Source organism: Elephas maximus, chromosome 6 (genome assembly GCF_024166365.1).
Source record: "Elephas maximus indicus isolate mEleMax1 chromosome 6, mEleMax1 primary haplotype, whole genome shotgun sequence".
NCBI classification, from domain to species: Eukaryota; Metazoa; Chordata; class Mammalia; order Proboscidea; family Elephantidae; genus Elephas; species Elephas maximus.
Window position 1 is genome coordinate 71,354,457 of NC_064824.1, and position 27,910 is coordinate 71,382,366.

A 27,910-nucleotide genomic window follows, 5' to 3' on the forward strand; every position below is an offset into this window, starting at 1 on the left:
TTTATTCGGTATGCAAAGGCATTAGACTGTGTGGATCATAACAAATTACGGATAACATTGCAAAGAATGGGAATTCCAGAACACTTAATTGTGCTCATGAGGAACCTGTACCTAGACCAAGAGGCAGTTGTTTGAACAGAACAAGAGTGTAATATGCGGTTTAAAATCAGGAAAGGTGTGTGTTCGGGTAGTATCCTTTCACCATAGTTATTCAATCCATATACCGAGCAGATAACCCCAGAAGCTGGACTGTATAGAAGAGCTTAACATCTGGATTGGAGGAAAACTCATTAACTACCTGCAATATGCAGATGACACACCCCTGCTTGTGGAAAGCGAGGAGAACTTGAGGCACATACTGATGAAGATCGAAGACTACAGCCATCAGTGTGGATTACATCTTAACATAAACCAAAATCCTCACAACTGGACCAGAAAGCAACATCATGATAAACAGAGAAAAGATTGAAGCTGTCAAGCATTTCATTTTACTTGGATCCACAATCAACACTCAAGGAAGCAGCAGTCAAGAAAACAAAAGACGTATTACATTGGGCAAATCTGCTGCAAAAGACCTCTTTAAAGTGTTAAAAAGCAAAGATGTCACTTTGAGAACTAAGGTGCGCCTGACCCCAAGCCATGGTATTTTCAGTTGCCTCATATGCATGCAAAAGCTGGACAGCGAATAAGGAAGACCAAAGAAGAATTGATGCCTTTGAATGTTGGCAAAGAATATCGAATATACCATGGGCAGCCAGAGAAAGAACAAATCTGCCTTGGAAGAAGTACAGCTGGAATGCTCCTTAGAAGCGAGGATTGGGAAACTTTGTCTCATGTACTTTGGATGTGTAATCAGGAGGGACCAGTCCCTGGAGAAGGACATTGTGCTTGGTGAAGTGGAGGGTCAGTGAAAAAGGGGAAGACCCTCAACAAGATGAATTGACACAGTGGCTGCAATGATGGGCTGAACCATAAAAACGATTATGAGGATGGCACAGGACTGGGCAATGTTGGGTTCTGTTGTATATAGGGTTACTATGTGTTGGAACTGACTCGATGGCACCTAATAACAACAACAAATTTTGCAAAGTAAAAAGTGAATCCTTAAGTGTTTAGAAGGCATGAAATTAAGAAGGCAATACTAATAAATTCAAAAATGTTACAGATATGGATGTTTGCCTTGTCGTTTCAGTAAAACAGTCGTTGTTCAGAATGTTCCAGCAGTAAAACTTCTATTTCTAAATGCTTGGATTCTTAAACCCCATTCGTATTTATATAAAATTTGTTATTTTTTCTAAGTAGCCTCTAGGGTTTTCAAGTAGCGAAAGTACTATTCTTAATTAACATAGATGGCCTCATGAAACTTAATCTTCTCCCTGAACTAATGGCCACGGGTAACCCCGGGTGTAAAGGGAAAGGAGGAGAATGCTGACCCATTGCAAGGATTGTAACCAATGTCATAAAGTAATTTGTGTATAAATTTTTGAATGAGAAACTAATTTGCACTGTAAACTTTTACCTAAAACGCAATAATATTAAAACAAAACAAAATCTCTTGCTCTTGATGATACTTTAGAAAAAGATAACAAAAAACTTGGTTTAAAAAGTAATTTTTACATCTCATATAGAAAATGGTACAAAAGAGAATATCATATAGATCTTTTAAAAAAAAAGTCATGCCTAATTTAGTAGTTGGAAAATATTTTAATCTTAAATTTGAAACTTTTATTTTAAAATATTTAAGTTTTAAGTAGTATTTGCAAACCTGGTGCTAAGATCTGGCAATTTTAGACTGTTTTCATGGATTAGGAATGCTCACTGTTACATAAGCAGGACCTAATGTGTTAGATTCTATTTTCAAGTACTTTTTAATGCACCGAAATAATGCCTTACATAAAGTGTCCGAGTCTAGATTTAGGTGATACTTGACCGTGTCAGATTATTTTAAATAATTGTTTCCTTGAATAATGTCTCGAATGTGGTATCTCAAAAGCTTGCCATCTAAATAGATGATAAAAATGATCAGTTCACGTTTCGGCCCTTGGAAGAATGTCGAGACAAAGTAGTATTAAAACGTGCGTATGTTTATGGAAACTTGTTTTGGTTGCACAAGGAGTACATTCAGTTGCCTAATTGCAATTATAGTCTTATCGTTAGTTCCCACCCCCAACCATCTGATATTTTAGAAGAAAATGTAAATAACTGATTTTCCTTTTGAGCTTCATCAAAAGGTTTGCACTTCACATTACAGTAAAATAATAATACAGCTTAATACGTCTTGCTTTATTATATGCAATCACAGGAGTAGAAGTTTAAAAGTGCTCAACGTAGCCTCCGGTTTGGGAGAGGATTATTTTGTATTGTCTTTTTACTTTGTTTTGTTTTCATTTATGATTATCTGTAATTCTAAGTATAGATGGTCAGTTTGCCCCCAAGAGAGCTATTTTTTCTAGTTTTACACTTAGCCTCCCCCAAGTCCGGCTAAGTTAAGTTTTAAGCTTTTTATTTGCAGAACTCCCCTGGCAAACAGCATTGTGGATTAAATCTGCAATCCTGTCACACCCCGGGCTCTTTTTGAAACAAGTGTGTTAATATGCTCGTTGCACCCCCAAAATGAAATTCAGAGGTAACACAACCTACCTACACGCATTATTTTTTAAGTCACTATAATGCTCTCACTGTATTATAAAGGAAAAAGAAAGTATGTGTTGTTCTGCGTAAATGCTCGGGCATGACCGCACTAGCGGAGATAAGGAAGCCCTCTTAGATGCTTGCGCCTGTGGGTGAGTAGAATGTACCAGCTGCAAGTGCAGTCTGATGAGGCTGGGTTGTGTTAAGACTCCAGTGTCATGAGCGACATTATTGTAGACTACATTTTCCAGAAATCTTGGTGAAGTTATGAATGAAGCAAAAAATAGCAGCTTTTGATTTATTTGGTAGTTAAATTCTTGGAAAGTTCAGTGTGTATTAACATTGTTCAAAAAATACTCTGTGTTTACTTGTAAATCAGAGTTAGCTTCTTGGTTCAAAAAACTCTAAACCTCTTTGCTTGTTTTACTTACATGAATGCACGTAGGGCATTTGAAATTTGGTGGGAGGCGAGAGAATTTTGATCCTGCAGGACTTCATGGTGCACTGAAGGATGGCTAGCGTTCCTGACCTGCTCCCCTTTATGAAAGCCGGTTGCAACCCTCCAGTCTTTATGACAAAAAATGCCTCCACAGATTTCTAAACTGCGCCTTCAGGGGCGTGTTCTATGAGAACTTCTCAGAACAGGGTTCATGCTCACATTATACTCTGTGTGGTATCAGATCCTTGCAGTATATAGGTTTGACCAGAACTAAGCCCTAATGGGTCATATACTGTTCTGGATTGAACTGTGTCCCTCCAGAATATGTCTTGTAAATACTAACCTCTATTTTTTTTATGCCTGCGGTTATAACCCCATTTGAAAATGGATTGTCTTTGTAATGTTAATGAGACAGAATTAGTGTAGGGTGTATCTTAAGTCAATCTCTTTTGAGATATAAAAGAGATTAAACAAGCCAGAAAGAAGCAGAAATGGGGGAAGAGAGATGGCAAGCCACATGAAGGTTGCCCAGGAGCAGAAGCTCAGAAAAGACAAGGACTTTCCTCCAGAGTTGGCAAAGAGGGAAAGACTTCCCCTAGAGCTGGCACCGGAAGGAGCCCTGGTGGTACAAACGGTTCAGCACTTGCCTGCTAATCGAAAGGTTGGCAGTTCGAACCTACCCAGTGGCTCCAAGGGAGGAAGACCTAGCAAACTACTTCTGTAAAGATTACAGGCAAGAAAACCCTGTGGGGCAGTTCTCTGTTCTCAGAACTGACTCACTGGTACCCAACAACAGAGCCAGTATCCTGAATTCAGACTTGTAGCCTCCTAAACTGGGAGAAAATTAATTTCTGTTTGTTAAAGCCACCCACTTGTGGTATTTCTGTTATTGCAGCACTAGATAAACTAAGACATACATTCAGAATATCTTACTTACCAATGAGAAAATGCACAGTTCTTCAAAATTATCTCTATGATCTTCTGTGCTGAAGATGTCTTCAGAGTTGTATACCTACTGCCAAAGATAAACTGGTTTCCCAGTTGCCTGACCTGCTTGCATAGTTCACAGTTGCCTGTAAAAGTACAGTGATAAATTTCTTGTTTCAGACTTAGCATTTAAGTCCCAATGCACCCCTTTCCCACTATGGTTTCTTTTGCAGTTGATTCTATGTTTTATTTACTGTGTTGCACTGGATGGTATCTCTCCATTCACTGATTCCTCTTTGAAGGAAAAGTACAGTATTAGAGAGTAGATATTATGAATCTGAGCAGAAATTCTCTCATATGTCAATCATTGGAAGCTTTAAATTTCATGTCTTGTTTATACTATTAAATCAACTCATTTGTGACCCTCCAGTTAACATTTCCTTGCCTCAATGACTAAATCCCTGTGGTTTTTCTTTTGTTTTGTTTTCCCTTTCTCTGTTGTAGAGGTTAACCATTCCAAGCAGTTGCCCCAGAAGTTTTGCTGAACTGTTACATCAGTGTTGGGAAGCTGATGCCAAGGTATATATATATAACTTTTTTTTTTTCAGGATTCTGTAATTTTGTTTGGCTTTTAGTTTTTAAATGTAGGTTAATAAAGTCTGTTACAAAGCCCGGCTGTATTGCCGTTTCTGCAAGCCCCTGGCTGACCGTTAGGACTTTCTGTTGACATCTACTTACGCAGGTCTCCAGAAACTCAGTAGTGGCCCTTCTCACAGCGCCCTTTGGCATTCTCGACTCAGTAAAAATAATTTTGTCCATTTTTTTAAATCTTCGGTAATAACTATCGTACCTTTATGTTATAAAAATAACTACTGCATCTTTATGTTATAAAAATAACTATGTATTATATGCCAGGCACAGTTCAAACACTTTATGTGTATGAACTCATTTATTCCTCAGAATATCCCTATGAAATATGTACTGTTATTATCCCCATTTTGCAGATGAAGAAGCCCAAGTACATGGGTTTAAGTAATGAACTCAAGGTTATGCAGCTAGTAAGTGATGGGGTGGATGTGAATCCAAGCAGTCTGGCGTGAGTCCCTGCTCTTAACCCCTGTACCATATTGGCTTTCTAACCAAAGACTAGGCAAAAGTAGAGCTTCTGGAGAATCCTGGTAGGTACTCCCTGTTCAGTTTCAGTAATTTTTTTTAAGCTGTCAGAATAGAGTTGGAGAAACTCCAAAGCTTAGGCTTTCATGTGGTTATCACATTTGAGCATGAATGGGCCATTTCCTTTCCCTGCAAAGATCATTTTAAAAGACTCTGACATACATATGGAAATATTTACAGATGAAATGATAGGGTAGTCTTGGATTTGCTTCAGAATAAAGTAGAGGGCAATGGATGAGGGTATAGATTAAACAAGATTGGCCAGGATCATTTTTGAAGCTGAGTGATAAGTAGACCTGGAGGTTCATTATATTGTCCTCTCTTACTTTTGTGTATATTTGAAACTTTCCATAATAAAAACTCAAAAAATAAAAAAGACTCATAGATTCAACATTCAATTAAGAGAACAATTACGTTCAAGAAGGGAACTAAAATTTTATAGTGCAAATCTGTCCAATTTTTCATGGAAATAGATATAGGGAATGAAACTAACCTTTTAAATAGAGACCATAAGAGAATGACTTAACAGTAGAATTTCTTCCCTAATCCCAGTTCTAGCCTGACCCCAAAAAGTATGAATGGTTGTAACATATAGTCTCTTGTTCTATAATGTGTTTCTGTAGTGTAAATAACTCATAAAAAATTGGTATGTATGGGAACTATGTTAATATAACATAGAATTCATGTTGACTCATACATAATTTTTTCCATCCCATGGCACCACCAAGTAAGAAGAGCTGAGTGCAAAGTATGATAATGCAGCCAAGTGCAGCAAGGAGCTTAGTACTGTGAAGCCCATTTACCCCACATGCTCCTTTTTGGCGTGGCCTGGACAGTACTTTGTCTTGGAGAAGTTTGTTGCTGGTTCTCCCCAACTTTGTGCTTTTTGCCTTTGCCCTTACAACCAGCAGCCTCAACCTTTGCTTTGACTCCTGGTCATCAAACTGTCTTCCCCTTTTTACTTAGTATTCTTTTTTATTAAATAATTTAAACTGTTTTTTAACCGTGTTAATATTTTTTTATTTAGGGTTGTTATTGTTTAAATAGTGCTCTATGACAAAGTTGCATAGGTTTTGAATGGTTTTCCCTGCCCCTATTCAGACCCTAATATTTTTAGTGTATGATTTTGCAGAATAGAGGGATTTTTAGGCATGAAAATAAATACCTGAACTTTGTGACTAATCTAGTAGAAACTATAAGCGACTATTTGCAAACTTGCCTTTACAGGTTTTATTTTATATGTTAAGGTGGTATTGCCCTGGCCTTTCCCTACTGTGCCAGTTATATGTCCATTGTGGCATACACCAGTAATGCTGGTGATATTTTTGTATCTAATATTTAAATAAAAATTTCACCTAAAATGATTTGCACTGAATTAGATTTATGCAATTAGACCTCTATGATTGTAATTATATTTCAGTATGCAAAGCATGTTTTGAATTTTTTCATTGGAAACTCTGTACCATATTAATTAAAATTCTAAGAATATATATTTAAGTTTCATTAATTAAATGATAGTACAAGTACCTCACACAACAAGGACATTAGGCCTGGTGTTGATGCCATGAGGTTGGGGTGTTACATCTTTAACATGTAGTAAGCTGGCCCTTCTTTACCCGTTGGCCCTTTGCTGTCTAGTTGGTTCCAACTCGTAGCAACTCTTCTTTAGAACCAAAGAAATCTTATGTTCCAGCCACGTGAGGTATGAAAAAAACTTCAAGGTTGGTTTTTATTTCCTAAATCCATGACATTTTATTCTAATAAAACTAGTACACGCCCTCTGTAAGCTTTGATTGTACACTCGGCCATAGCTTTCTCTCTCTCCCTCTCATTTGATCTGTTCTAGACATACTTTGTACATACCTTCATACCTTAAACATGCTCTCTTCTCTTTTTTTCTTTTCTCTCCTGAACACTTCAGAATTAGGCCTTCCTTGGTCACTCCATTTACCCCAGCCCACACTTAGTACTCCTTTTCCTAAACCATCATTGCTCTTACCGTGTGGCCTACTGCCTTGCCTTAAACCATTAATTTTTTTAAATATTTTTTCTTCCTAAATAGATTGCAAGCTCTATGAGGAAATAGAGCTAGTTTTTATATGTTTCCCCATAGCACCTTACTAAATTTAGTAAAGTAGGTGCCCTGATGTTATTGACTGAAGTACCATACCAAGATAAATCTCCTAAGAGAGACATCTTTTTTTTCTCACTAGACATATATAACAATTCGTCCAGAAGCTGGTGCCAGACCTGTGCATGTATTTTTTCATGTATGTAGAGTAATACCAAACCAAAACCTGTTGCTGTCGGTCGATTCTCATTCATAGTGACCCTATAGGACAGAGTAAGACTGCCCCAATAGGGTTTCCAAGGAGCAGCTGGTGGATTTGAACTGCCAACCTTCTGGTTAGCAGCTGAGCTCTTAACCACTGCACCACCAGGGACCCACCATTGTAGACCAATTGTTGGTTAAAATATTTTATTTCTCTCTTTTTTTTTTTAAGTTCTTAGACCTCTAGGGTATTAATACATAGATGAAAATATTCAGCCCATCTATAGAAAAGCGTTCTTTTGCAATGAAGAGGCAGAAGAGTATACAGGAGAATGCTGGTAATAGGAAAATATGAGGTCATTCCAGTGAGGTGGTCAAAATATTTTATCGAAGAAAGAAGGAAGGGTGAATATTGATTCATGTTCTAAAGTGACATTTCTGAATAAGGAAAAAATAATAGTTAAAACTATGAATTTGATAGAAAATATCTTACCCTTGTGTAATAAAAGATTATACAGCTGTGTGCTGTAATAATTTAAGAACATGACCACTGGGTCAAATGCACCAATTTCTGCACGAATTGTTCTGTATATCTGGTGAGAGAACTAAGATGTACCTCTCAGGAAATTTATTTTGGTGTGGTTATGTAACTTGCTTCCTGTGTGAGTCCGAACAAGTCAGACATTTCTGAATCCAGTTTCCCTGATCTATAAAATGAAGTTAACAAGTAGGTAACATATAAATACTTAATAAATGGCCCTAGTTTTGAATTTTTTTAAATAAATCTTATATAATGCTACTAAAAGGAACCTAAACCCTTCAAAGGAGCTTATGTGAGACTCTAGAACAAATGTTGTATTCTGTAACCAGAATACCCATACTAAATATTACCACAAAATACTACATTATTGTTTCTTTTTAAGTGTTCACTTTGATAATTGCCATCTGAAAGTATATTCTAATGATAACATTTAGATTTTTCTAGGGATGCTTGCCATCACCAGTTAAAAAAGTTTCACCTTATTTCAAGAATGATTAAATATAGGGGAAAATATTTTTCCTTAAAAGTTCATTAGCTTCTCCTGCTGCTTTTCCATGAAAAATGAAAAAGCATTATTTGTGATATAGTTAGTTCCTGTGTAAACAATTAAAAGATTTTTCCTTTTGCACCCTGACATATGGTGGAAAATTAAAATGGGAACAAAGTCGAAGGCAAGCAATATTTTTCACATTTTTTAAGGCATTTTTCTCTTGGCTATCAGAAGACCTAATGTGCATCAGTGGCTTTGGGAACTCATGCCCTCTTCTTAAAACACACACACACACACACACCCTTAGACAAGCAGAAAAATGGCAGAACTCAGAATAAATACCCCAGCTTTATCTTCCCGAGAAATGGAAAAATTGCCTTTCTTAATAAGGTAAAGCACTCAGTGCCTAAGAGCAAGCAAGGCACCTCAACATTGTTCCTTCTTGTTTTTGTGCTCCCAAATTAAAATGCATGTTTAATTGCTGCAACTGTAATTTGTTCAGAAATGGTATAATTATGAGGCGTGATGAAGAGAGAATGTGCATCATCCTTTTATTATCTTTCTCAATTTTTGTTTTAACCTTTTGTCTCAACCTTGGCTGGCATCTCAAGAGATAGACTAGTGTAGTTACTGCTAGCTAAAGAAATACACTTAGCCACTGCGTTTTCAATTTCTAGTGAGCAGTACCTTACAGTTTCTTAGCACTAAAAGCTAGTTATAAGTCATCTCTAGATTTCTTATAATACCTAATACAATGTAAATAGTTGCTATACAGTATTGTTTAGAGAATAATGACAAGACTCGAGGCAAGCAATGCTCAAACAGCGAGTGCCGGAGAGAGGCCGAGGATCTGTGAAATGGTGGGAGGCTACAGCAGGGTATGCCTACACATCACTTCATTCGTGCGAATTCAGCGTAGTGCTTGGCGAGCAGCAAATTCAAGTTTTGGTTTTTGGACCTTTTTTTTTCCTGAATATTTTTGATCCATAGTTGGTTGAATCCGCAGATGTGGAACCTGGGATATGGAGGGCCAACAGTACTTGCTTTATCACATAGAAATATTTTTTATTAAAGGGGTTATGTTTTCTTTTTAGGAGTCTAGTCATACCCAAAGGAGAATTGGTACTCTGCCTACCTACAGAGAATAACCTTTATCATCCTAACCTTGGGCCACGAGATAGAAAAACATCTAAGTCTGTTCTTATGACTCGATTGAAAGTAAAGAACAGGGTTCCCTAAACCTGAGTTATCTAATTGATAGTTATAAACTAGCTAAATCATTGTGTTATGTTTTATTTTGTTATAGTGATTTGAGTTTATTACTATGCTTTTTGATATCTACATTTTCTCTTAAAGATCCAGGTTCTCAAGTCCCAACAAGTGATTACTTATCTTCTCTTCCTCAGAAACGGCCATCGTTCAAACAAATCATTTCGATCCTGGAGTCCATGTCAAATGACACTAGCCTCCCTGACCAGTGTAACTCATTCCTGCACAACAAGGCAGAGTGGAGGTAGGTAGCCAGGGAGCTGACTGGAGTCATGGCCTTCAGCTCTAAAGGACCGTGAGTAGTGTCAGTAAGGAGAGAACCACAAGGCTTGATGACCGTCTAATTTCTAAGAACAGCTTGGAAATTTGATTTTTTTTTGAGATCAAATAAGTTCCATTTCATATGTAAGCAAAAAAAGAGCATTCCTCTACATTTGTTGCCATATCATACATGGAAGTATTTGGAGAGAACATGGAAATCCTATCTTCTGAGACAAAAGATGGCTACCAGACATTTCTCTGTACACACACTGTGTTAGGAAGCTTTGGCCTCTGTCCAGCGGGACATAAAAACACAGTTTGCCTTGAACTTTGTAGAGCACTGTATCTGCTGATGGAGGACGTAGGAAGAGTATAAAAATACTTTTTTTTTTTAAAACAAACTTTTAATGTTATAAATCGTATTAAACCTTCTCAAGTGTAAAACAAACTTAATAATGAGGGAATTGTGTGAGTGGAAAAAGCAAGCCCAAGGTAGAGCGCTTGAGCCAGGTCACGTGGTGCACGGATATAAATAGCGTGTTTGGGAGCTGACATTATTCCTCCCCTGACTCAGCAGAAGGTTTAAAGTAACTTCATCGCTGCTCCTGATGGCTATGGCAGTAACATGATACCTTGCGCCATCTGCCGATTCCAAGTGAGTACTGCATGTACTTTGAAAATCGAGAGTTGTTTACTTCTATTATTAGACATTTCTTTGGACTTTGTTTAATTGGTGTTTTACAATAAGCTTATTGACTTTTATTCTTTTGAAATATCTATCTAGGACCAGTGAGCTAAATTAATTTGTATTTAGGGATACAAAAGTGAGACTGAGCTTTTGTCTAGCAATGAGGGATTTTTTTCTAAGCTAAAAGAATTGAAACAAAACATGTAAGAAATACATGTTTTCCACAGGAAGAGATCCAAAAAAAAAAAAAACCAAACCCGCTACCGTCGAGTCGATTCCGACCGATAGTGACCCTACAGGGCAGGGTAGAACTGCCCCACAGAGTTTGCAAGGAGCACCTGGTGGCTTTGAACTGCTGACCTTTTGGTTAACAGCCGTAGCACTTAACCACTGTGCCACCAGGGCTTCCCAGGAAGAGATCAGAGCGGATTAAATCAAACCATTCCCCTTTAAAAACTATATGTGAGTTCCCATTACTCGTAGGGCAAAGCCCAAAATACTTGACTCCTAAGACCCTTTGTGCTCTGGCCTCACCAGCCTCATCCCAGGAGCACCACTCTGATCCTTAGTTTCAGGCTTTCTTTCAATCTTTCAAAAGATGCATCGTTTTCTACACTTAGGGTCTTTGCAGATTCACTTTCCTCTATTTAAAACTAATCCTGTTTGAGCGCATACCACCCCTGATGCCCACCCACACTCCACCGTGATCCTGTGGTCATTCAGAGAACAGTGTTTCCTGACCAGGCCCCATACTGTGTGCTCTGAGAGCATCTCCTCATAGCCTTCACAGCTGTGGGAATTAGTAAGTAGTTCTGCAGTGGTTGTGTAATCTCTGTCTCATTGGCCAGATAGTCTGCCTTGTTCATCTCTGTACCCACAGCTTCTAGAATGTGCCTTGGACACAGAAGTTGCTCCATAAATATTTGGGGAAGAAGAAAATACCGTGGTAATAATGCTATAAAAAGACATTCTTATACAAGAGATAATAATAATATGATAATGATTTTATACAAAAGAATATAAATATGTAAGTTAGTTTGCCATGATAAATGTACTTCTTACATTCGTTCATTTAGATAGTCACTGAACCTCTGCTGGCAAAAGGCACCATACTGGTGTTACTGGTGTTGGGCTGTAGTGGTGAGCTGAACAGTCCCAACACACAGAGCTCTCCAGCAGCAGTGTCTAATATAAACTACTAAATATAAATATGCAAGTAATTACTTCATTCCACTTTGATAAGTATTATGACAGAGAAGTACTGGATGCCTTAGAGTATATAACCATGAAACCTGATCTGGTCTGAGGATATAATAATTCCCCGAAGAAATGCTATTTGATTTTTTATCCAAAGGATTGGTAGGATTTTAATACTACTATTAATTTTTTTTTTTTTTTATTAATACCCTTGAGATAAGGAGTCTTTTGAAATATATCAAAAAACCCAGAAAACAGAGGGGGAAAGTTGACTGTATGAAAATTTAAAGCTTCTATATGGTCAAAAGGAACACCCATCATAAATACATTTCCAAGACAAATGACATACTGTTGCAACTCCCCCCCTCCCCCGTATGATAGATCAGCAGTTCTCAAACTTTTTGAAAAACAAATTTAACCTTGCAGATCCTTTGAAAAGGTCTCATGGGTCCCCAGACCACACTTGAAAACCACTTTGATAGACAAAGGATTGCCATCTTTAACATTTTATTGCTGAGTGGTGGGTAAACTTTCACTGAAAACACAATGAAATTTTTTTTAAGTAACATTTTAATTTAAAAAATCCTATCAAAGGATATGAAAAGGCATTTCACAAAAGGAGAAATCAAATGGCCAATAAACATAGGAAAAAATATTCAACCTTACTTAGCAATCAAATATATACAAAGGAACATAATTCATTTATCGGGTTGGCCAAATTTTACATTGTGAAAATATCCACTGTTACAGGCTTTCTTACACATTGCTGGTGGGAAATACTACCTTTCTGGAGGATATTTTGGCAGTATTGATGAGATGCCCTAAAAATGTTCATATCCTTAGTTCTAGAAATTTTGCCTCTAGCACTTTATTCCTAAGAAAATAAATGGAAAGGTTGTTCAAGAATGTATGGATGCTTGTTCTTCTTAACATTGTAAAACTGGAAATGGCATAAAGTGCAATAAAAGAGAAATGGTTTTAAAAAATTATAATATTCTTACATATGGAATAATGTAGAGCCATTAATGATAGTACACATCTGTGTTTATTAAAAGAATTGCTGTTGATGATAAATAACTTAAAAATGGAGGCTACAATCCAGTATGTCTAGAACAATTCCATTTTCTTCAAAGAAATATATACTTTTATGTGTACATATGTATACCTAGGGAAAAGTATCAAAAGGTCAGTGTCCTACTGGGTAATGGGGTTATGGGAGACTATTGTATATTTGTATATCTTTATTTTCTGTTTTTTCTACTTTAAACCCAGATTAGTTGAATAATTAAATTAATTTTTAAAATGTTTCAATAAAATAAAAAAAAGTTTCAAGAAGAAAAGACAAGATTAAGATGGGTAGTAGGAAATGGGAAAGAAAAGATAAAATGCATTGATGTATTTTAGTAAAAGGGAAGCAGTCGCCTCGTGTCCAGTGTCACGCCAACTACTCATTAACAGTATTCACTTGACTAGATCCCTTTTTATCTAAGAGAAATATTACAGACCATGATCACTGTAGGATTTGATTAAGGCAAAAAATATTCTCTCTTTTAATATGCCAAGTGCCAAAAAGCAGTAAATGTTTTGTCAGGTCATCTGGATATTTCAAATGTGTGTCTATATCTATCCAAGTTACAAAAGACAGCACCTTCAAATGGCTTTTTTCTTTCCCCAGCTTTTGTCTTGTGTCTGAAACCATGTTACCAAGGTGCAAAGTGTATTTTAGTAAACCTGAATCACGATAAAGTCTGATTGCAGTCCTGATCTGGTGTTTCTGGCAAATGATTGTTTTCTGGTAGAGTTTCCTCTAAAAGATGGAACATCTAGTTTTAGAAAAGTAATGAATTATTATTCTGAGAATTCTTTTAAAAACTAGTTTACAAAAAAATCACATAAACTAGATTCTTTCCTTTGACCTCTTAAATGATAGGAAAGAAATCTAGAGTCTCAGACATTTCCTTGTCATTCAGACCCTTAGCTTGTTTCTCTTCCTGACATATTAGCAGTATTGGCAATGAGCATTAGAAACAGAAAATGTACCACCTTCCTTTCATCCATGTTTCATCCATGCTTTTGGTTTTCATTACCTATGTGGCTGCCTGCAGACCCGTGGAAATCTGCACTCAGTGAGCTGTGTGGTGGTGTGGTGAAAAGTTCAGGTCTGTGACTCTTGGCAAAACATTTTGTTGGTTGTGTTCTTCCTTGGTGATCAAAGTATCCTCACCATGACATGCCTTCTTAAAAACAACGCACGGAGATCAAAAAATCATTCATCTTTGCAATTTGGATGTTAGCACAAATCATGTAATTTAATATGTAGTATGAAATTTAATATATATGTTATATAGTTATCACGTATTATATAATATAGCTCCTTTTTTTTTTTTTTACAAATAGACCTTTTATTTCAAAGTAAGTTTCTTTCTAATGGATTTTCAGTTCATGCCTGTTTTTGGCGTATGGAAAATTGATGGTAGTTAAAGTCAAAGTTGGCTGGATTTAGCTTAAGAAAAAACCATAATCTCCATTAATCAATATACTTAAAAATCGATATTTCTATAACAGAGAGATATATAAATGCACCAACAAATGCATTGCATGTGATACAAAACAATGCATCAGCCAAAAGAAAGAGAACAGCAAGGGGGAGAGCTGCCTTGATGCTGTTCACCAGGTCTTGGTTGCAGTTATAACATATAACCTCCAACATGTCAGATCCTGGGGCACTGAGGGGAGGGGGCTAGGAAGCTAGGCCTGAGGAGACAGATTGAGGAAGAATATTTACTCTGCCCATGTTTGTTTTTCTCTGTGCCACAGCTTTCAGCTTACTTAACTGTTGATCTATTTTCCAGAAGGGCTCAAAATCACAGTGGGCTCCCAGAGCTGGAACTTGAGATGAATCTTTGGCTTAAATTACAAGTGAAATAGAATTTCTTGGCCATTTACCCTGATCAAAAAGAACATCAGTGAGATCAGTCTTGCTGGCAGAAAAGCTGGGACTGGCTTGGCAGCAGCACTGCACAGACAAGTAGCCCAGGCCACCACCATCTCACCACTGAGTGTGCCCAGCTCTGCTGCCTCCTTTTGTCTCCCTGTGACCATCTTTCACTGGAGATGGCTCATGCTTTTTTTTTTAGCATAAGTTTCACCTAGGAATTCCCACACTGCTTTTTCCCCCTCGTTCTTTCACTTAAAAAATAAAAACAAACTTATTTGTGAATGGACATGATATTTTTGTCGGAAGTATCAGGAATGAATTTTGGATTTAATGATACAGTCATAATTCTGAAAGATTTCTTATCTAGCACCTTTCTTTTAGAGCTATAGTGAGATTTATATCCTTTTGTAAATCTCAAATGCACTAATAAAAGGAATAGAATATTGATGTTTGACGAGGCATAGCAGATGCTGCCATGTGTCTATCAGTTTGTCGTACTGTGGGGGCTTGCATGTTGCTGTGATTCTGGAAGCTGTGGCACCAGTATTTCAAATACCAGCAGGGTCACCCAAGGTGGAAAGGCTTCAGCTGAGCTTCCAGACTAAGACAAACTAGGCAGAAGGACCTACTGGTCTACTTCTGAAAAAATTAGCTAGTGAAAACCATATGAATAGTAGCAGAACATTGTCTGATACAGTGCCAGAAGATGAACCCCTCAGGTTGGAAGGCACTCAAAATATGACTGAGGAAGAGCTGCCTCCTCAAAGCAGAGTCGACCTTCATGATGTGGTTGGAGTCAAGCTTTTGGGACCTTCATTTGCTGATGTGGCACAACTCAAAATGAGAAGAAACAGCTGCAAACATCCTTAATAATAGGAACGTGGAATGTATCAAGTATGTATCTAGGAAAATTGGAAGTCGTCAAAAATGAAATGGAATGCATAAACATCAATATCCTAGGCATTAGTGAGCTGAAATGGACTGGTATTGGCCATTTTGAATCAGACAATCATATGGTCTACTCTGCCAGGAATGACAAAGAGGAATGGGGTCACATTCATTGTCAAAAAGAACATCTCAAGATCTATCCTGAAGTACTACACTGTCAGTGATAGGATAGTGTCCATACAAGGAAGATCAGTTAATATGACTATTATTCAAATTTCACACCAACCACTAAGGCTAAAGATGAAAAAATTGAAGATTTTTACCAATTTCTGCAGTTTGAAATAGATCAAACATGCAGTCACGATGCATTGATAATTACAGGTGATTGGAATGCCAAAGTTGGAAACAAAGAAGGATTGATAATTGGAAAATATGGCCTTGGTGATAGAAACAATACTGGAGATTTCATGATAGAATTTTGCAAGACCAATGACTTCCTCATTGCAAAAACCTTTTTTCAACAACATAAATGGCAGCTATACACGTGAACCTCACCAGATGGAATACACAGGAATCAAATTGACTACATCTGTGGAAAGAGACAATGAAAAACTCAGTATCTGTCAGAACAAGGCCAGGGGACAGACCATCAATTGCTTATATGCAAGTTCAAGCTGAAGTTGAAGAAAATCAGAACAAGTAAGTCCGCAAGAGCCAAAGTACAACCTTGAGTATATCCCACCTGAATTTAGACGCCATCTCAAGAATAGATTTGACTCATTGAACACTAATGACCAGAGACGAAATGACTTGTGGAATGACATCAAGGACACATACACGAAGAAAGCAAGAGATCATTAAAAAGACAGGAAAGAAAGAAAAGACCAAACTGAATGTCAGAAGAGACCCTGAAACTTGCTCTTGAACATAGAGTAGCTAAAGCAAATGGAAGAAATGAAGTAAAGTAGCCGAAGAGAAGATTTCAAAGGGCAGTTCAAGAAGACAGAGTAAAGTATATAATGAAATGTACAAAGACCTGGTTTTAGAAAACCAAAAGGGAAGAATACAGTCAGCATTTCTCAAGTTGAAAGAGCTGAAATTAAAATTCAAGCCTCAAGTTGCAACATGGAAGGATTCTATGGGAAAAATATTGAATGAAGCAGGAAGCATCAGAAGAAGACGGAAGGAATACACAGAGTCACTGTACCCAAAAGAATTGGTCAGCGTTCAACCATTTCAGAAGGAGCATATGATCAAGAACTGATGGTACTGAAGGAAGAAGTCCAAGCTGCACTGGCGGCATTGGCAAAAAAAACAAGGCTCCAGGAACTGATGGAATACCAGTTGAGATGTTTCCGCGAACAGATGCAGCACTAGAAGTTCTCATTTGTCTGTAGAAATTTGGAGGGCAGCTGCCTGGTCAACTGACTGGAAGAGATGCATATTTGTACCCATTCCAAAAAAAGGTGACCCAACAGAATGTGGAAACTATTGAACAATATCACTAATTTCATGGGCAAGTAAAATTATGCTGAAAATCATTCAAAAGCAGTTGCACGAGTACATCAACCGAGAACTGCCAGAAATTCAAGCTGGATTCAGAAGAGGACATGGAACGGGGTATCATTGCTTGTACATAGGGTCCCTATGAGTCGGAACCAACTTCAACCTTTTTTTTCATTCCTTTAGTTCTCGTCTGCAAAGACGTTGGACTAAACTGTGCACTTACTGGGACTTTCCCTAGAAATAAAAAGGTAGTCTTTGATTACATACACTCATTAACTTAGATCTGGGGCTTCTACCTTCCATAGTCAAAGCCTCAACTAGGATTATGCAGCCTGCAACACCAGTGTGTCTCAGTGGCACCTGGAGCAGTTAATCTACAATAGTCCACTATTTCCATTTTCTTTCTTCTTTTTCTGCATCCTTCTCTCTGTGTGCCTTCTCCAGCCCAACCCTCTCCTCCATGCCTTCTCTCAGGTGCTCTCTTGGTTTCTCTTTCTCATTGTTGCTGTACTCACAGGCTTTCCAAAATCTCAAGGGGAAGAACTTTCAGTTTTCAAAGCATAAATTTAAACTTTGCAACAGCCCTGAAGGAGAAAAAAAGTTTGTGCTGAACCTTCTTTGCCAGTTTCAGTTTCTGTGAGGGACAAGTTTCTGTAACTATGCATGTTGTCCCAGTGGTGAGGTTAGTTGGCCTATAGAGACTAAGGAAGAAACTTTCTTTAAAGATTATTAACGCTCAGAATAACCTTGAGTTCACATGGCCCAGGGTTTGCCATACTAGCCTGACTGTAAAAATTACCTGGGTCTTTTATTAAATAATGGAAACTGCTAAGCCCCACCGAGCCCTACTGAATCAGGAGTTCTACTTGAGGGTCTAGGAATCTGGTTTTTGTTGTTGTTGTTTTATCAAGCTTCCCAGGTAATTCTTAGTATCAGGCAAATTGGGAAGCCCTGATGTGATATAACCACCGCCTCTTACAACTAAGGAAACTGAATCAGTTTCATCAATTGATCACTCAGATAACTCAGCCAGTAAATGGGCTGAAGTCCCATCTCAACTACGTACAGTGTGATATTGATTACCTAACCTGAGTATCATTTTCTCATTTACAATATGAAATTAGTACCTGTTTCTTAGGACTGTTACGAGAATAAAATGAGATCATATATAATAGTGCTTTGTAAACTGTAAAGAGCTAGATGAATGTTAAATATTAAGTAGCTAAACCAGGAGACCAGCTCCATAGCTTCTGCCATGCCCCAGTGGCCCTTCAATGCTTTGTTGAAGTATTTTGAACATATTATTCCAAATTAGAAACTACCTGTTGATTTTTCAGGGTATGAAAGATTTCTTCTCTGGTTAAAGTTCTCTTGAGCAAAATTGAAGCTTAAACCAGTTATTCCTGTGCAGGTGTGAAATCGAGGCTACTCTTGAGAGGCTAAAGAAACTGGAGCGTGATCTCAGCTTTAAAGAGCAGGAGCTTAAAGAACGAGAAAGACGTTTAAGAATGTGGGAGCAAAAACTGACAGAGCAGTCCAGCGTCCCGGTAAGTATTAGCTCCGAGGTTAACTTCTTTCCCCCTGTCTCTCCCAATGCACTTAGAAGACATGGCTGAGCATGGCACATCGCTTCTCCTCCTTCCCTCCCACTCCCACTCCCACCTCCTCTTCCCTGCCTTATGCCTGGGGATTAAAGAGCCCACATTTATACTCCAGTGGTGTTCTCATCTGATTTCAATTAAGAAAATGCTAGAAAAGTGTGTTCTGTTTCTGGCTCTTTCCTTAAGAACTGTTAACTCTGCCAGAGTGTTTGTGTATTAGAATTACAAAAACAAAATCCAATGTATTTTCATACCATCTGTTAGATCCCTAGAATGTGTGCCTAATGCTGATTAACTCTTTATAGTCTATCACAATTAATAAATGTAGCACCATGGCAACTAGTTGTCTAAGAAGTCTGATGTGTTAGGACTTAGCCAAGTTTTCCGGCTAAAACAGAATTAACCTCACGACATATCAATGACGAGCATTAATATTGCTTACTCAATTTAGTGTTACAATCATGGGCAGAAAGAGATTGGAAAAAGACTTCTCTCTGGACAAGCTTTCAATATCTACTACACCTAGGAAGTATCTGGGTTTTTCTCCGAATCTTATATTTAAAGGAGCACAAAAATTTTTTTTGAGGATTTCACTGTTTGTACCCTAACCTTGAGCTTACATATTGACATTATAGTTAAGCCTAATCAAATGGAGCCCTGGTGGAGCAGTGGTTAAGAGTTCAGTCTGCAAACCAAAAGGTCAGCAGTTTGAATCCACCAGCTGCTCCTTGGAAACCCTATGGGGCAGTTCTGCTTTGTCCTGTAGGGTTGCTATGAGTCAGAATCAACTCAACGGCAACAGGTTTGGCTTTTTGGGTTTTAATCAAATTTCAGCACTCTTCCCTGTTTTAAATGATTTAGCATTTTGAGGGAATTAAGTATAGATTTGTAATTATTTTTCCCAGGGTTACTTAATGGGCAATGTTCGCCCACTTTAAAACCACAAATAATGGTAAGATTTAAAGTAAACTTTGTTACATATTTTTAAATTCATTTTAGTAGTTAGGAAACCCTGGTGGCATAGTGGTTAAGTGCTACAGGTGCTAACCGAGAGGTTGGCAGTTCATATCAGCCAGGCGCTCCTTGGAAACTCTATAGGGCAGTTCTACTCTGTCCTATAGGGTTGCTATGAGTCGGAATTGACTCAATGCCAGTGGTTTGTATAGCTATTATACCAAAACACACACACACACACACAACTTAAATGCCCTTCATTGCATGATCTTCCAAAAAGCTTTCCTGTCTTTAAGTCTTAATCTCCATTAATCAGCCAATGCCCAATTGTAATGTATTTTTCAAGATACAAAGAATAAAATCTTTTTGCCTCTTTTTTTAACTTGTGTGGAGAGCCAGCCTGATATCCAAAAAAGGAAAATACAATGAAGCTTAATGTTTATTATCAGGTTTAACTTTCCAAAAATGACTTTGGTTATCCAGGTAATCCCAAAATAAAAATTGAATTATATTATCATGAGACATTAAAAACATACCACATTTTATAAGTCACGTGAACTTAACTAGGCCCTCAGGACAGTTGAGGGAAATTTCCTGTTCTAGTTGAATTTGTCTACAGGCCAATGAGAAGCCTCAAAAAGCATTATTTTAGGGGTAAAAGAGCAATTTTTCCCAGAGCTGATTAGGGGCAGGAAGAACATGACCTTGTCCCTATATCACATCTTCTGAAGCCTGAGACTTTCTTTTTTTAAGTGTATTGAAATCTTAAGCTATAAAGCACTGCATGACTCGACTCTTTCTAAATGTAGTACGATGAGAAGAAAACTTCTAACTACCTATTAGGGTATGCTTTAGAACCTTTCTTTGGTTTATTGGCATCAGTTTTGCTAAGAAATCATGGGCTGCCTTGCACATATTAGTGCTATGAGTAATGTAGTTGTATAATAAATAATAAAACACCATGGGTGCTCAGTGGGTAGTGTGCTTGCATTTTAACTCCAGAAAACTTTCTGTAAGGGACCTGCTCTGAGGTCTCCCGTCTAACAATGGGCAGCACGAAGCAAGATCTCAGTGAGACTTTCTTCCTTTTTTTAACTTATGAGTGCTAAGTTTTCTTTCTTTATAGTACTTGCTTTTAGTGTCTCCTCTGCTGGTGTTTCTGAAGAAAAGTAAGTTTATGCTTAGGTATTTTATAAGTAGCTGTTTTCTTTTATCCTCACATCGGTTTTTGGCTGACTTTAAATGAGGTTTCTGAGAGAAAGATAAAATAAACCTTTTAAAAAGGAAGTGGCTAGAGGTTTAGGTGTTCTATATATAATCTCATCTTAATTATAAAATCTTAACATTTATGTTACATCATAGAAAATTGTATTATTGAATTGACCAAGGGCTTCTTATGGGAAAGTGTGAACAATTGTTAAAAAAAATGGTTAATTTAGAGGGAATTAATTTCAATGACACTGATTTTCTTTGGTGAAACTAAAGCATTAAAGATATTTTGGGAAGATGATTTCTCCGTGCATAAATATGGACAATGTTTATTCTTTAATAATATTTGTAGCTTGGTATAAATTCTTATTTACACTGTTACAAGATAAATGTTTTTTTGAGAGACGTTTGTTGAAATCTTCAGAGTCTAACATAATGTGAGGAAGGACCTATAAAATAATAAAATAAATAAGCAACAAAGTTTCTAAGACTATCTAACAATTGAAGACAACTCGCAGAAGCTGGGAAGTTTGGCTTCAAGGGAAATAATACCCTGTTTCCAATGTTAAAGGACCAAAAGCAGTTTTTTTCTTCCATATAACTAGTACTTTTTAACTGAATTATATGAAGTTTCCTTGTTAAACTAACAACTTCAGAAGTCTTTTCCTATAGAATGAGCCTTTTTTTTTAAACTCAGCTCAAACTTTAAAGATTAGAAAATCGGTCCTAAATATTATCTTTACACCCAAAGTATAAAGATAATACCAGAGTTATATTACTTTTACATTGTTATTTAAAAATTTACCCATATTTTAAAAGAACAGGAAAATTATAACCCTTAATTTGCTTTTTTCTCGAAAGAAGAGCAGGTATATATATATATAAAACCCTGGTGATGTGATTAAGAGCTACAGCTGCTAACCAAAAGGTCAGCAGTTCAAATCCCCCAGGCTTTCCTCGGAAACCCTATGGGGCAGTTCTACTCTGTCCTGTAGGGTCGCTGTGAGTCAGAATCGACTTGACGGCAGTGGGTTTGGTTTGTTTTTTTAAAATATTTTTCAGATCCTGACAGTTTTATCCCTGAAGTGAATATGGCCAACCTTTATGAGAGTAGGTTAGCTGTTAAAAGTAATTACATAATGTAGAAAAAGAATTGTCTGTAACCACTCTGAAAAAGAGAATTCCTAGAAAAAAAAAAAAGTTGTTTTAGAAGATGGAAATGTTTAAGTAGAGAATGGCTAGAAAGGTGACAATCTAAATGAATACTCATTTTCTTTCCTCCCACTTTTCCTCGTGTTTCCCTTCTTGTTTTTGATTTAAATATTGGAGACTGAATAGATCTAGAATTTGTTCACAAATTATTTCATAAGTGGTAGAATTTGTCAACTAGTGAATTATTTCATAAGTGGAATAAATAGTATTATATCTGACCTGGCCCAAAGAAGCAGTAAATGGAGGCAAGTGAAGTCTAGGCTCATTTTTAGTTTATAGTCAAAATACTAATCTAGCTAAAAGGGTAGTTAATGGCCCAGATATCCCTAGAACTGTATTGACTACTTAGCTGTTTTTTTGCACTTCCTCTAAGCTTTTCAGAGCCCTGGTGGTGCACTGGTTAAGAGCCATGGCTGCTAACCAGAAGGTCAGCAGTTGGAATCCACCAGCCATTCCTTGGAAACCCTGTGGGGCAGTTCTGCTCTGTCGTATAGAGTCGCCACGAGTTGGAATCGACTCGAAGGCAACAAGTTTGGTTTTGGTTTCTAAGCTTTTCTTCTTTGGTTCATGGTTTCTTGGGTTTTTTACATGAGATTCAGCCTCTACTAAGAATCTTTATCGAAATATAATGATTAAATAAAGGTTTCTGTGTGAAAATGATATTGAGAAAAATTAAGAGAAATCCTGTAATCTTTTGTTTTAAGCAAAACGAGGGCTTAAAACTTGCAACTTGCTTTCCGTTTGAAATTTGGCTTGCTGTGGTACTTTGCAAACCTTTGGTTGTGATTCATTCTGCCATTCATAAATTATGGTAGATAGACTGGAGCCAAATCTGCATTTCAATCAATGCTCACATGATTCCCCTGCATTCATTTGTTTCACTAATCATTTACCTTCTGTGTAGTGCCAACTAATTTTGTGGTGTCTATTTCCTTTATTGAAATTGGTCCTAATTTCTCTTTTTTACTTCTGTCCTTTCTTCTCTTTTGATAGCTTGTCTTGCCTCTTGCTGCAAGAATGTCTGAGGAGTCTTACTTTGAATCTAAAACAGAGGAGTCAAACAGTGCAGAGATGTCATGTCAGATCACAGCAGCAAGTAACGGGGAGGGACATGGCATGAACCAAAGTCTGCAGGCCATGATGCTGATGGGCTTTGGGGATGTCTTCTCAATGAACAAAGCGGGAGCTGTGCTGCATACTGGGATGCAGATAAACATGAAAGCCAAGCAGAATTCTTCCAAAACCACATCTAAGAGAAAGGGGAAGAAAGTCAACATGGCCCTGGGGTTCAGTGACTTTGACTTGTCAGAAGGTGATGATGATGACATGGATGATAATAGTGAATGAAAGCAGAAAGCAAAGTAATAAAATTAGAAACGTTCGGAAGAACAAAAGAAACTTGTTATCTTGGTCTGTATGAAAACCAGTAAGGAGATAGAGAACCAAGCACTGCATTTTTAGCGAATCACATTTATACGACAGTACTTTATTAAATAATTTTACCTTTGATTTATTTTTGCTTACAGAAAAATGGGGAAAAATTTAAGCCTAAAGGTATATTTAATGAATCAGTCAAACGTGGTGCCTGATTATAGAAATTTGTGGTTCTGTATACAACGTAGTCTTTTAATTAATGGCATTCATTTTTTGGCCTTTTTTTAAAAAAAAAAGAAAGAATATAGTTGGTATTTCACTTTATTTCTTTTATTCATTTAGTTAAGAAAACTTACATTTTGAATAAGTACTCTTAAACCCTTAATTCCTCTCTGACAGTTTTCCTGTAATGTATTACATTTTTTTCTTATAGTGATACACTGTAATGCCAGAAATGATTTATAGTGACTACAAAATCTAACAACAACAAAAAAAAAATTGAAAGAAGGTTGTAACAAAGTGTTTCTTCAGAAATACCTAATGCTGAGGATTTTCCATACTAAATAGCACAGCTACTCAAAGTAAAACCTGAGAAGCCATCTCAATAGAACATTTGAAGGAGGAATGCTCTGATTTGAAACCAACAGCAGATGTTGCAGGCGTTCATACCAGTGCTAGCCCTGGAAGCTTGTTAACAATACACTGCCATCTAAGGCTTAGCTTATACTTTATACAAAGAGAAACGGGTGGGAGTAGGGGGGTATTTCCAGGCCCACTCTTTTGCACTTTGAGTGAGGTATATGTGTGTGTGTGTTTGTTTTTTCAAGAGGGGCATATAATCCTGGGTTTTAAATATATATATAGCTACTTTAAAGACGAAATTAAAAAATATAAAAGGAACGGGAAAGATGAGTTATCCTTACTTAGGCACAAATGCAGGGTGAGGCTTCCTTTCTCTATCAAATCTAGCTGTCCAGGGTTAGCTTTTTTTTTTTAAAGCCTGACTCAGTGATGCTGGTGTTAGAGAAGGAAATGGAGGCGCTGCTCTAAAAACCTGGCAAACCAGAGATATCCTCAGAACGTTACCACATACTGTCAAACCACATTTAAACCGTAAAATACTGTTTACAGAAAACTACAAAATATTTGTAACTATCTAAAGAAAGGAGAAAGAATAGATAAAGACAGGGTTTCTTTTTCCAGCCTAAATAAGAAAGCAGTGTCATTCATTAGACTATTAAACCAAAAATACTTTTGGTGGTTCTTTTTATGGAAATTTTAAGAAAGGATATCATCATAGATATTATCTAATGCCCTTTCTAAGCATGTTTGGCCATAAAAAGCATCTTGGAATTTGAAGCGTGCCATGCTTCTAAACCCCTTTGAGAGCCGAAGAATACCACCAAATGGTTAGTATCGTGTGCCAGCTTTATTTGGAGAAAAATAATAAAAATGTTCTGAGTGTGAGATGTGGAAGAATGTATATACAGTGTAGTGACACAGAGAGAGATCAGGTCATGATACAAAACCCTAGCTCTATTTGCTGTTTAGTCTCACAACTATAAATTATTTAACCTCTGTGTGTCTGTCTGCTCGCTTTTAAAATGGAAATGGTAGTAGCACCTACTTCAAGAGGATATTGTGAGGATTAAATGAGATAATATTTAACACAGTGCCAGGCCCCTAGTAAGTGGTCAATTCATGTTAGCTGTTACTAATTGTACCAGTGAAAAGACACTGAAAAATAAGTGAAAAGCTAAACTATCAATTTCAAGTCATATTTGTTGAGTAGTGTGAGATGAAATTAAAAGAAGGTAGCTTTCAGGAAAGGTAAAAAGAACAATTTTAGAATATAAGCTATACAAACAGATTTATTCTGTTTTTCTTTTACGACTATGAGTCCTGGCCAGGTTTGCCTGGTCTGAGGTATTCACAGGTTGTGCCACCTTTGTTTACAGGCTAAGTAAACACAGAAAGACTAGGTAAACCTTTTCCCTAGAAAATGGGTTTTTGTATTTCTGCAGATGGGTACCCCACACACCCATTCAGCTACAATGTCCATGTCTGCCCATGCACACCACAATAGAGTACTGGTGACAAACAGGCGCCCACATAAATAGGCAGCCTGTCTGTGCTGAGTTGAGTACTCGCTGACTCAAGTTGAGCCACACAAGCAGAAAGCCATGGAATGGAGCTGAGGGGATGGTTTGTACTTTTGACTTCCCAGCATGCTCTGGGTCAGTGTGGCAGAGCAACCTGATAGTTTAAAAGCCTCTTGCACATCTTCCCAGGCAAATTAAAGTAATTCATTCAACAGATATTCATTGAGCCCCGTCTACATGCCAGGTACTGTTCTAGGCACTGAGACAACAACAGACAAAAATCATGGCACTTACAGGCTAGTGATGGAGTTTGACAATAAACATACATCACTTAGTGTGTTAAGATTTGGTAAGTGCAGACTTCCGGCCAACATAGTGCCATAGACAGAAGCACCACACTGTCCCTCCACAGCAAAGGCCCGAAAAACTAAAACAGACAAACTTCATTCGTGGAACCTGAAGTGCCAAATGAAGAGAGAAAGAACTCAACCAAGCACCGAAGGGAATAAGAAACTGACAGAGGACAGAGAGAAGGGGAGACATGTGCAGAGGGCCCCATCAGCTAAGGCAGCATGGATCCACCATCCTGGACTCCTTTTGGGGATCTGCAGACAGGGAGCACAGGAAAACAGCTTTGCAGGTCTCCCAGCAGGAGACAGAGCACCAGGTAACCAGCGCGCTTTCCCACCCCCCATTCTCTCCCCGCTGCTCCACCTCCAAGCTTCCTGGCTGGCAGCGGTGGCTCAGCCAGCCGGGAACTGCAGCCCCGGTGCCGCTTGAATTTGCCCCACCCACGTCAGAGATTGGTGGACAAGGAGTACAGGAAAGCAGCTTCATGAAGTTCCCAGCAGGAGACAGAGCCCCTGGTAACCAGCGATATATGCTTTCCTAGGCTCCCCCCTCTCCCTACTCCCCTTCGGCCTCTGCTTCTCACCAGCCACAATCTCTTGGGCGGTAGGAAACTGCTTTCACCTCCAGCTACTCGGATTCACCCTGCCCACACTGGCTGGGCTCCTGAGCTGGTGTGGGTTCTTTCCATCTCTTCTGGTTTCTTCTGTGCCTCCTACACCTCGGCCTCCCTTGTCTAGAACACCTGACTCCATGTCCCATCTCGGCTACACCTTGAAAGCCTGTGAAGCCACGCTCGACTGGGAACCATTCCCCCAGCCTGTGACACCACGCTGGTGGGATCCCTGGGGCTTCTTTTTCCTTGTTTTGCTTTGTTCTGTTTTGTTTGTTTTCTTTTTCTTTTCACAGCTGGGGAGCCCTTTTTAGCCAGGCTGCACTGCACACCTTAGGCACCACACCCTCAATCTGTGCAGCCACGTAGGTGGGTTCCCTGGGGGCATTTTTTTTTATTATTTTCTTTTCTCTTTTCCCCTTTCTGTCTTCATTTCTCAGTTCTTGTCTTTCTACACTTATCTTCTTTTCTTGTCTACTGAATACCTGGTGCTGTGTGACATCTATACCACCTCTAGCCAGGCTATACTTCACAGCCTGGAAGCCACTTCCCTGGTTTTAGCAGCCCCACTGGTGGGACTCTGGGACTCCTGGATGGTTTTCTTTTCCAAATTTTATCTACTTTTTCTTTCTTTTTCCCCTTTTTGTTTTTCTCCGTTTCTTGGTTTCTCATCTCTCCACTCCAAAGGCAAGCTCTCTTTTTTTTCTTTGTTTTTGGCTCCTGTTTCTCTCTCTTCTCTCTCCTCTTTCCCATACCCCTATTAGCTCCACACATCACAACCCACCCCCTCTTTCTTGCCTACCTGCACCATGTACTGAACATCACACCCCCAAGCAGCACAGGCATGACCTACTGAAACCTGCCCAGCACTGATTCCTGACCCGCCCTGTTGGCCCTAGTATGTGCCACAAAAAAAACCTGTCCCAGCCCCTCCACTTCAGCTGGATCTGCCCTGCTGCACAATAGCTGAATGACTGGCCCTGACTATTGGACAAGGAGGTGAAAAGTATTGTGACTACAGACGAGCAAACGACAAAGAACACACAGCCTGCCTGCTCAGACATAACCAGATAAAACAAAAAAGCAGGACAAAACAAACAAATCTACAATCAAGAAATGAAGAAAATCACTACTGAATGTCCTGAAGACAGCAGACAATATCAAAACATATTAAAAAAAAAAAAAAACAGGACAAAATAAAATGCCAGATGACTTTCCAGTAGAAGAAAAGGCACTAGAACTACCTGACAGGGAATTCAAATCTCTAATATTCAGAG

At 38.1% G+C, this 27,910-nt stretch overlaps 1 protein-coding gene across 5 annotated transcripts in view; it reads left to right on the forward strand.

Annotated features, from left to right (window-relative positions):
- MAP3K20 (mitogen-activated protein kinase kinase kinase 20) overlaps positions 1-27,910 on the forward strand; it is a 212,503-nt gene that overhangs the window by 122,844 nt on the left and 61,749 nt on the right. For 4 of the 5 annotated variants that reach the window (XM_049887458.1, XM_049887460.1, XM_049887461.1 and 1 more), the window contains exons 9-11: positions 4,502-4,576; positions 9,880-9,986; positions 18,632-18,767. In XM_049887458.1, coding sequence (XP_049743415.1) covers positions 4,502-4,576; positions 9,880-9,986; positions 18,632-18,767 — 318 coding nt within the window. Of the gene's footprint in view, positions 1-4,501; positions 4,577-9,879; positions 9,987-18,631; positions 18,768-23,189; positions 27,823-27,910 lie in introns of those variants that run through there. The other variant, XM_049887462.1, reaches the window with a different exon arrangement.